The sequence below is a fragment of the Musa acuminata genome, chromosome BXJ1-6 (genome assembly GCF_036884655.1).
Source record: "Musa acuminata AAA Group cultivar baxijiao chromosome BXJ1-6, Cavendish_Baxijiao_AAA, whole genome shotgun sequence".
Classification (NCBI taxonomy): Eukaryota; Viridiplantae; Streptophyta; class Magnoliopsida; order Zingiberales; family Musaceae; genus Musa; species Musa acuminata.
This window is the reverse complement of record NC_088332.1, coordinates 11,523,392-11,534,748: the sequence shown is the minus strand read 5'-3', so window position 1 is coordinate 11,534,748 and position 11,357 is coordinate 11,523,392. Positions and strand designations below refer to the sequence as shown.

General features: G+C 41.1%; 1 protein-coding gene and 1 pseudogene across 3 annotated transcripts; one reads left to right on the top strand and one right to left on the bottom strand.

Annotated features, from left to right (window-relative positions):
- Window positions 1-103: 103 nt before the first annotated feature.
- Window positions 104-4,223, top strand: LOC135676260 (uncharacterized; annotated as a pseudogene).
- A 191-nt stretch (window positions 4,224-4,414) lies between these two features.
- On the bottom strand, window positions 4,415-11,154 carry LOC135676259 (uncharacterized). Of its 3 annotated transcripts, none has more exons than XM_065187219.1 (8): window positions 10,490-11,154; window positions 9,903-10,337; window positions 8,761-8,831; window positions 8,021-8,530; window positions 5,701-7,287; window positions 5,379-5,600; window positions 5,107-5,295; window positions 4,415-4,836 (listed from the first exon to the last, which is right to left on the bottom strand). In XM_065187219.1, exons 1-5 carry the CDS (start codon window positions 10,608-10,610, stop codon window positions 6,511-6,513), a joined length of 1,914 nt encoding a protein of 637 aa, XP_065043291.1. In that variant the 5' UTR covers window positions 10,611-11,154; the 3' UTR covers window positions 4,415-4,836; window positions 5,107-5,295; window positions 5,379-5,600; window positions 5,701-6,510. The 3 variants fall into 3 exon arrangements, with proteins under 3 accessions (XP_065043291.1, XP_065043292.1, XP_065043293.1); XM_065187220.1 differs by having other exon boundaries at window positions 5,379-5,500; XM_065187221.1 differs by lacking the exon at window positions 8,021-8,530.
- Window positions 11,155-11,357: the final 203 nt, after the last annotated feature.

The window sequence follows — 11,357 nt, the reverse complement described above, 5'->3', positions numbered from 1 at the left end:
GATTGGTTGCCAGCCGACAGACGTTAAGGTGGACAAGACTGTAAATACAGAGCAAGGCTTCTGTTGACTAATCCAACAGTCAAAATTGGAGCCCAATGTGGTCATAGTTGGGCTCGGGGTTCGAATCTAATGGGCCATCATTTCTAGATTAAGCCCAACTTAAGCTCATGGGCCAAAACAAGTAGCCCGACTCAACCTGTGTTATTCTGGAACCTTCCGTAGCCGCCGTGTGATCTCTTCTAGACGCTTCCTCAACCTCAACCTCCCAAATCTACCACAGGCGAAGTAAAGACGAGGAATCGTCGATTACTGTTACCAGAGAAGAGGAAGAGGAAGAGGAAGGAGAACGCAAGCCACGGTGGAGGAATCGAGGGGGAAGAAGAGGAGCACGCACTCTCCTCACCCCGGCCATCACCAGGACGAGAGAAGAGAGGAGGGACGGGAGGAGATGGAGGTGGATTACTACGAGATCTTGGGCGTGGACAAGAGTGCCGAGGACGACGACCTCAGGAAGGCCTACCGCAAGTTTGCCATGAGGTGGCACCCTGACAAGAACCCTAATAATAAGAACGAAGCCGAGGCCAAGTTCAAGCAGATCTCCGAAGCCTATGAGGTACCATTCGACCTCCCTCGTCAAAGATCCAATCTTGACGATCCAATCCTTTCTTTTGATTTTACCTTGCGAAAAGGTCCTTAGTGACCCCCAGAAGCGCACCGCCTATGACCAGTACGGCGAGGAGGGCCTCAAGGGCCAGGTCCCGCCGCCGGGCGCCGGGGACACCACGTTCGGAGCGCCGACGACATCTTCGCGGAGTTCTTCGGGTTCCCAAGCCCGTTCTGCGGCGGCGCCATGGGCGGATAGTGGTTCCCTGGCGGGATGGGTGGGATGTTCGGAAATGACGTTTTCGTGTCGGCCTTCAGCGGCGAAGGGGAGGGAGCGACTATGCATACTCAATAGCCGCGCAAGGCGGCCCCCGTCGAGAAGAGGCTGCCATGCAGCCTCGAGGACTTATACAAAGGAACCGCCAAGAAGATGAAGATATCTAGGGAGGTTTTGGATGCCAGTGGGTGAGTTTTCGCTCTGATCTCTATCAAAGAAGTCCAGAAACATTGGCCTTTAGTTTTCATCCTTTATCGTGCTTTCATGGTTGATTTAGGTACTTCATTCACGTTTGTAATATACGTCTCTTTAGCTAGACTGCTATGTTATATAAGTGAAGGAAAGAGGATGAAAACTGTAGTTCATGCTGTTTCATAGAAAAGTAGATCTATTTGGTAAAGCAATCACGAAAAGGTCATTTGTTCTATATTGTTCAAAAATATGATTTTTAACACCAATTCATCTCCCATTCTTACGATCAAAGATATTGGTGCTAGTTTATTGCTAATCGAGAGAATTAGTCTTGTATCTGCAGTTTTGGTGTTATATCTTGTGCTTATCTAATCTGTTTGAAGGAGACCACATTCATTGTTTATATTGTTCTTACAAATAATATGGTATTCTGTTGTTGTATATCCATGATCTGCTAGCATGCTTGAATTTTTCTGATGCTTGCTATACAACAATTTTTATCTAGGTTGAAAACATGATAGTATGATCATATCAGGTTTATAAGCTGTTCAGTGTCACATTAGAGAAAAGATATGCAATTTGTAATCACAGATCTCCAGTTTGGTCTTGGCTGCTAAATATTGTTAGTCTTCCTTGTCGAGTAGAAATCATGTTTTATGATAGTGATTGATAAAATGATTCTTTCAACTTCTACAGTATGTTTGCTGAGTAACATCTTATTAGATTTTGCCCTGTGTTTTTATATCAAGTATTATATGGTTGTTTATTTCACCATTTATCTATCTTGTTTCATTAGTATAAAAAAAATGCTGTTCCTTTTTTGTGTGCATGCAAAGAAAAGTTTTAGGAAGGTAAAGAGCTTTTGCATGGACCTAAAAGAATCGAATAAGGGTGTGTATCCAAGTGGTTAATTCAGTGAGACCAAACTGTAGAGTAGGACAGGAAAATATATACAACATTAAATGGATATAACCAGTTTATCACTGATAATAACAAATTGTGTGCATATAGTAACTGGATACTGATAACCATTTTCAGAATTATGTTCTAAATTTTTTGTTCTCCTACATAAAAATTCTATTTTCTTGATTATAATAATGTTTTTCCTGATGCAACTGATGTGGTCCATCCTGAAGCAAAGGTTGTATAAAATTATAATTATGTTTGTATATGCTTTGTTCAGTTCAGTTGGATTACCACACCTTTTGATCTCCTTCTGAGTTCTGACTCTCATCACAGAAGCAGGTCATATTGTTTCAGGTTGTCATCAGAAAACAGAGATCAATATTATTTAGTTTTTATTGGGAATGTATCCATATATGCTCTACTTGGTAGGATGAGTCCATCATGAAGAGGTTTTATTGTTGTTTTCTGTCTTTCTTCTTGTCCCTTTTCCTTGTTGCTGGATATTCTTATAAAGCAAGTCAGTAGATGGATGTGACATTAGTGACACTGACTTCTCTGTTCTTGATTAGTTCACATTTTTATTTCTTTTCTCCTTTAATTATTACCTTCATAATACTCTTTTCTAGTTACAAGGATTCAAGGCATTTAATTTTGTATTTTTAATGCAAAATCATCAAACTTAAGTCTGACAGCATCAAATCTGCATTTAGTCTGATGGAAACAAATTCACATATGGATTGATCTTCCTGTTGCTGAGTTGGAAAAATCTGTGGAGCTGCTATTTTACTGTCTATTGCTCATTTCATGTGAGGCTTGAACTTGTTCTCATGTATGGATGTAAAACTCATTAGGAGCGATAAAGGTTTTGCCGGACACATTATTAATATGAAGAAAAAGTTTCCTAATTATTATCACTATATTGATAACCTAGTGATAACACTAAGTTTATGTTATTCCTGTTTGTGCCTTTTGTTAGTGAATCTTTACGGCGTGGCTGAGGAGCCTGTGTGACTTGGTCCGATTATCGATGTCCAGGATCGTCCTGGGGATGAGACCTTTGTCGGGTTGGGTTGAGCTCGGGGTCGGTCTGGATGCCCCTCTTCAGTTAGCACGCTCAGCTTTGTTATCGTCGGGCTCCTGCACACTAGCTTAGGTCGGGATGGGAGGAATTTCCTGACTTAGGCCATTCCAAAGATAAAGTCAATAGAATTTCTATATAAATTTTGTCGCCTCAAGATGCTAGCAGGGGGCTTTTATTCTGGTACCCGGGGTTCGGTGGTACGTGATCTTTGCGCGACGATCGATTTCATGGGTAACGAGTTCGTACTTTCGGATGACTGTCACTCGGTATGTGTGGAACGGGGCCATGCAGCACCGTCTCGAGCTTTTTGGATCGATCCTTGTCGGGATGACGCTGACTCATGCGACTCCAATGGCGCGGGAGGGGAGTGGTCATCGTCCCGAATTCACGGTGGCACATCCGACGTAGCGTTCCGTCTTCCTCACAAGGTTCCGTGTTCGCATTGACGTGATTGAAAATCGTATCCGCGTGACGAGATCCGCAATATGCTCTATCACCTCTGCTAATATTTTTCTGGTAACATCTAACTTTTTGTGCTATTGTGTCAGACGACAGTGGAAGAAATTTTGTCCATCGATGTTAGGCCAGGTTGGAAATTTTGTCCTCACGTCATTGCTGCAGATATAGTCTTCATCATTGACGAAAAGCCACATAATGTATTCACAAGGGAAGGAAATGATCTGATTGCGACGCATAAGATCTCCTTGGTCGAAGCCCTGACTGGTTATACTGTTCAACTGACCACACCGGACCCATAGATTCGGTCATTCTACGCACGAGGAGGTGGTCCGTCGAGAGGGAATGCCGGTGCCGAAAGATCTTTCCAAGAAAGGAAATCTTCGTGTAAAGTTCAATATAAAGATCCCAACAAGGTTTGACTTCTGGGTTCAAAAGGGTGTTGACTCCATGATGTCGGCATGCCTGCAGCCTGAGGTCTCGATGCGATGGTAATTTCAATCAGGAATTATTCAATGGTCAGGATTAACAAGGTTTTAAGAGTTTAGCAGGTGTATCTACTCTCGGTTACAGAGGGATGAGTTAATGAGTTGACACTTTGTTATAGTCCAAAAGTGAATCCCACTGTGATCTTCTGATTCATTTTGTTGCATCTTCTGCCAACAATGAGAAGCAAATGTGCCAGACATGTTGGTTTCATGATTTCTTTAATAAAACTGAAGGAATAAGCAGATCCTTGATGTTTACTCATATTAATTTGTCTATTAATCTTTTGTGCATCTCAATGATCTTTATGTAACGAGACCAATGGGGTTTATCGCAAGAATTTGGATTCAGCAGTTCAAGAATCACTCTCTGCGAGAAAGCATTTCTCAAGCAAACTACAAAGACAAAGAACATGAAAGATCTGAGAGGATTCATTGATTTCATTGCTATACAAAAATGAATCAAGGCGTAGTACACTTTTAGACTGAATCATGAATGAGTGAACGGATCGTAGGTAGTAATCGTTGCACGGCCAAAATTGACGGAGTCTAGCAGCTGCTTCGCTTTGCAGCTTAGTATGTCGGACATAAATATTGACAGAGAAACTTAAGAGGGGGGTTTCTGTGGTTGAGCATTTGCATTGACATAGCTGTTGGCCAGCAGATAAGTACTTTTCTCCCTGGTGGCCCAAGCCAGTGATCGGAACACCGTCATTGCACAAGCATGAAGAACCGGAGAAAGCTCTGGAGAAGGCGTTTGCATTGACAAGGCTGCTGTTGGCCAGCAGATGAGTAATTTTGTTCTTGGTGGGCCAAGAACGATGTCGTCGTGGTGCCTGCCACAAGAGCACCCATTAGAATCCAGGTATATAGGCACCATTCTACAACGTCCTAAACTTTGAAATGATTCATTCAGAGAATATTTGGGAAGAATTTTGTTTATTATGTAAATTTCTGATGAGCAATAGCGGGTGTTTGTTACCCATCATAGATGAGAATTGCATAAGAAAGCAGCTGTCACAAGTTGAAGCATTTACAGATCGAGCTCGTGATTAATTCTTCCTCAAATTCCAATAAAAAGAAAAGAAAAGAATAGAAACACATACCTCTTCTGTTAAAACACCGAAAGTTGTCCCGCAGAATTAAACTCAGATCCACTCATTCATGTTCCGAGTGCTTCCGGATGAGTGATCATGCCAGAAACAGTAAATAAGCTTCCCCATCGTTGTAGACCAGCCTGATAGATCTCAACAATGTAGTTCACAGTCCACCGATATTCTTCTGTTGACACCATACTAACATAAAAACGAGAAAGAAAAGAAGAATCAGATCCAGAACAAATCTACCAAGCAGAATAAAGGACAAGGAAGATCATTACTTTTTTCTTAGAAAAGGTCAAGATTCATAGCTCTTTCTTCTTTGCTCCTTCCTCAACTCCTGAATGGAGTCAACTAGAACTCATCCGCAAACCTGAAGTGCTTGTATATTCTCGGGAGGATTCTGATGACAATCAAAGGAGCAAAGTCATGAAATGCTCGAGTGAACTTACATACGCATGAAAAACCATCAAAAGGCCATCAGAAGAGATCATTTTGTCAACCTAACAAATATAAAATTAATTAGTCCAACATACAGAACCTATTGCACAGTTATTTTGGTGTCAGTTTCATGAAATATTATCATCAGAAACTTTTGGTTACCTATATGTTGAGCAATCTTGCAGTCCCACTTGCACTCACTAATTGGAATATCATTTGCTTCCTTGTGAGCTTACACAGGTTCCAAGGATAAATAACATGTTCTTTAACCTGATGAGGCTGGCCCATTGAGTCATCTCCACGCTACATCACACTCTGATTGACCAAATCATAATACGAAGCTGATGTCTTAGTTGATATAGTAATTCTTTGATATAAAAAAATGCTGCAGACAAGCTGATGTCAGCTTGTCAAACTAACATTCCACCTCATTCTCACAGAATGCCTGATACAATCATACCATTAGTCAATCTCATGACTTCTCTCTCCACCATACTTGCCATGTCACTATATCTGGCACAACAAAGCAGGTGACCTAAACGCTCTGGCTGTCACATTTTATCCCTGAGATTGCCATGCTGCAGATGAATCCGGAGAACTCTTTGGAGGTTGCTGATGATTCTCGTCATAAAGTCATAATAAAGCCATCAATGGAGAAAAAAAAAAACTAATACCAAGTTCAATGGAACAAATAGAAAACCATAATTTGTACAGGCTATGCTAGAATTTGACACTTGTAAGGCCAGAAATAGCTCCCAGATAATGCCAGCTGCAAGACTGAAAGGCACATACGAAAAGCCTCTTGACCAATTGATGTTTCTTTTTACTACAATATTTCAATATGACTGAGCAAACAGCTCCATTGGCCTCCAGCATACATGGGTACCAATCTAAGACCAAAGATGATGGCAGTTTCAAGAATCACTTCTTTTTCAACTTTATGACTTTCCATGTGCATAATACATAGCCCTATTAAGCAGTTTGTTCTGAAGAAAGGGGTGATGTTCTTCTGTCTTCATTAACCTCCATTTTCTTGTCCTTGGACTCCTCTTTCATGTTGGAATCCTCATCATCTGTCTCATCTTCATCATCCTCAACATTCAGATCAACATCCACGACTTCCTGCCTGTTGTGATCCTTGTGTATATCATCATTTTCAATATCTATATCACATGGATCTACTGAATTGGTTTGGGCATAATGCCTTCCATTTTCGGTTGCCTGATCATCAAACCCGTCACTGCAAGTTGAATCAGATCCAGTGGACCATGATAGAGAACTCTCATTGTCATTGTCAATATAAACTGCCTTCTTCTCTCTTTCATTCCACTCAGCAATAAGAGGTCTGACGCATCTTCCAGTGTTGCTGAAATAGCTTACTCTTGTGTCCCCAGTATCTGTTATACTACTGTGAGATCTCTCTCGCGGCTTCACAAAATAACGGCTATATCCATGCCAATGACCGACCTGATGTGGAAGGTCAGCAGTCTGATTCATTACCACCTTGTTGAAGTTCTTGTTTTCTACTTCCTTGAAGGCTACTACAGCAGAGATATGATTTTCTACCAATCCCATCTGAAGATGACTACTACCTTCTCCGCCTTGGCCATGACCCCCTGGTCCAGGATCGCCATGTCCAACATCAGGAACACCTGAATCCCTTTCTTTCTTGGCATCAACTATCTTTTGAACTTCTGTGAGATCATGCTTTTGGTTACCATTGTCACTGGTAGATCCTAATGAATGTATCTGCAGTTAAAAAACAAATCTTATTAACATTCAAAATCTAAAAAAGCAGAAAACATTTCGATAAGCATGCCCAAGGTTGCAAAAAATGCTCAATAAATGATGTCTAGTGGCTAGCAAAAATTGTTAAAGATTTACAATATATCAGGTGTATAACACTTTGGAAGCAACATCAAGTAATCAACTGACACCATGAATCAGCTCATAATTTAAGGAATGCTCTTAATTAACCACTATGTGCATGATAGGAAGCTCTGTGATATCTCGATCTGTGTTTTGAGTTTCAACCCCATAAACTTATGCTACAGAACTATTTGCCTTCCATTATTTGCTTTGTACAAGGAATAGTTGTAAACAATTTGTCTTGTAAAATTTAGATACTCATGACAACAGACTCTATTCAGTTTTCTCATGGAGGAGCTTTTGCACATAATCTTTTAATTCCTAGGAATAGACAGAACAAAAATAAGAAAAATAAAGCAGCACTTTCAGCCAAATGGTATTTGGACTTTTTTTTTCACATTTGTTCCCATTTGATTATAGGAGTTTGGAGATGCTGAAGTAGTCTTTAAAGCAGAGACTTGAAAGAAAACACCACTTATTGTATATAACTTTTTTAAACTCTTTATAGATCAAATCAACACATGCACAATGATAGATTTGTCTTATCTTTCTTTGCTGAGGCACGACTCCAAAATATTTAATAAAAGATCGTCTTATTGACAGTTCAAATTACCTTCTCACTTCGAAGCTCATTGGCATTGCAGGTAATTATTTGATCAGACGATGGAAACTGATTGTCCAATCGAGTAGCTGGATGATTCTTATCCTGAGAATCAGAAGCTGAACTTCTATACAAATGATCTGGGGCTTTCTGATGACCATTTAGAGTTGAAGAAATAGTCATTTGTTTGCCTTGTTGAGATTGATTGGTGGAATCTGATAGCTGACCTTGAGGGGTAAACGCTGAAGCTGCACTTACATATTCACTAACAGTCTGCCCTTCAGCAGACGTTAATACCTGATTATTTAAAGTATTAGCTGGAGATAAAGGGCAAATAGCCTGTTTTACTCTTTCATAACTATCTAGCCAGCTTGGTTGCATTGGAAAAAGTTGGTATTCCTCAACAACCCTGGGAGAACCATCAGGATTAAGTGCATCAAAATCTCGAGTGGAGATATCAGTTCCTTCATTAGAGAAGTTTGTCATTAAACAACAACCCGACATGGGCAACAATGTGGCTGCCTGTAGAAGGAAAAGATAACCATCTTACCAATGATGAATTACTCGAAATGTCCTTTTACATGGAAAGAGTCAAAGTACAATACATCATAATGAAAAACATTCTTTACCATCCAATAAGAAGTTATCAGATTAAGTAATCTATATGCATGAGCCAGGAGTATCAATTTCGCAGGTTTAGACAGGAAATCATAATCAAGTAGCGAAACAAATGACAAAATAGAGTACAAGACCTTGATCGACTTGACGGTTGGTCTCTCAGTTACTTTGCCATCACAAGGCCACAGTGATGATCTCTGTTGTGCTGCATTTGCCATTTGTATAAAGCTAGTCAGCAGCAATCTCCACATAACAAACAAAGAAAAGCTAAAATATCGACAGCTGACCAACCTATAGTATTCAAACGATTTGTAGGAAAATTAGTCAAAGTTATATCTTAAAAATAAAATGATTATATAATGTATGAACCTTTAAATAAAAGTTGGCTAAAGATAAATCAAATATGCCATAATACCTAAGATAGTGGGACGCCAAATTTAGTAGCTATAAACATTTTTTTAAAAAGAAAAATGATAAAAAAAAATAAGTTTAATTCTGCATAAACTTAAATACTTACAAATTTGCAGCTGTAAACTTTAACTTGGGAAAAAAGGACAACGAGGTTGAAGTTTGAAGTGACATGGCAAATACACACATGATACCCTAAACTTCAGAAGGAAGGTGAGTCATACACAAAACTGCATAGGCACCTTGTGCACACTGCACTGTGGTTTGACAAGTACCAAAGGGTGGTTGGTTTACAGAGCAACAAAGAGTTTATTTCCACTATGGATTGCATTTTTTAGCATTAAGATACTAATGATCCTAACTTGAAGCCACAGTTCTAAGTAATGAAAGTCAAACATTAGAATCAGAACAAGTAATCCAACAGACTCAAGTAACAATTTGTGGGCAAACGTAAGACACATGTGATATATACTCTGATTTTAATAATAAAGTGCACTCGACTTCTGGCCAGTCACCTAAAAAATTCTAGATGCCAACCTTTTCCTAATGATGCTCATATTTCTAATAATACATAATACAAGATCTTCTTTCCATAAATTTTAAGAAATAGTTGTGTTTTGTCCACCCAACCATTTAGATATTCCCACTGTAGAATAACATAGCTTTCTCCAAGCTCATATTCTAAGTACTGTGAAAATGTATTTAAGGCATAGCAACACTAAAAGTTAAACACTATCATGAAAACAAACAGCATTTAAGGCATGATCAACATACATTCATCACGATCTAGCAGTCAGCCCCAAGTCAAGAGAATCAAGAGAAAGAGCAAACAACAGGAGTTTTGGCAGAGTTGGAAGAATCACGATACCTAAAGGTGCCCCAAAAGCACCAGGCGGCAAAGGCTTAAACTCAACACCAAGAATCGGCCCATCAGCCCTCAAAGGATGCCCAAGCTTTTTCTCAACGTGCACGGTCACACTTTGCTGATCTTGCATTTGTGTGAAGAGTTGAGCTAGCCTTTCAGGCACCAAGTGTTGCAGCATCTCAGAGTTCCTCCTTGAACTTGAGGATTCAGTACCAGCCACTGGGTCAACAAATGACGTTGAGCTGGAGCTCAAGCCGGAATTGGAAACAGCTGGGAAATTCACAAACTTCCCATCACCCTCGTTCCTAGTTCTGTACCTCCGAGGGCCATGCCGATCCATATACCTCCTATTTCCAAACCAGTACTGGACTTGCTTGTAGTCCAGCCCAGTCAACTTGGCCAACTCTTCCTTCATGGCCGCAGATGGATTCGGCGCCACTAAACAAATCAAAGTATGCACCAGAAGAACAGATAAGCGAGTGAAGCAGCAGACTATCAAAGATTTAACGAACCACCAACATGTATATTTTAAAAAGGAAATAAAAATCCGAACTTGAAGCTGAAAGTAGCAGAAAAGAAGAGCAAACCACCTGCGTAAGCGTTCTCAAGGATCTGGACTTGCAACGGATTCTTCCACTGCTTCTTGACCTCCGAGGCCCCGAATCCCGCCTCAAGAAGCTTCTTTTCACCATTGTCTTCGCCGTGCTCCATCCGAAATCACAGCTCCAAAATCACAAAAACAACTCCGACGGGGATGGAACGGGAAGAAACCGGTAAAAAGAGGACGGCACGCACGCGGTCAATACACGCGGGGAGGAGAGGGGTCCGCGGGCGGAGATGTCAGTCGCGGAAGAAGGCAAGGAGAGGAAGAGGCAAAGAGAGGGATCGGACGAGGGCACGCGCATCATCATTAGCAGATCACAAAAGGAGGCGATGACAGGGAGGAGCCAAAAGAGGTATCGTCGGAGGCGATTAATGCGGCGGGGATCGGAGGAGGAGGAAGGAATCCGAGTGGGATTTGGAGGCGTTTGGGGCCGAGGGCACGCCTTGTTCTGCTTCTTCCATCGCGGGAGAGATCGAGGTGGAGGGATTTGGGGGGCATTGAATGAGGGCAGGGTTTTAGATCGACAAGCCTCAAATCTCGCTATATATGCAGCGACATCAGGAGGAAGAGGAGGAGGAGGAGGAGGTTAGGTGGGCGTTTCGTGGGAGGGACAGAGAAGAATAAGACGGAGAGCGGGTAGGGTTGGGTTTAGGTTTCCGGGAGACGGCGACTTTAGGTTTATTTCCGGCACAGGTCGTCGCGTGTTGGGTGGGCCATGCCATTTGCTGACGCCGAGGGGCCCATTTGGCGTCACATTTCTCACATTATTATATGAATTGATTTGGATTTCGATGCATACGAGCACCCAAAAAAAACACTCAAATCCGTACCACGACAATTAATCCGATTTAAAA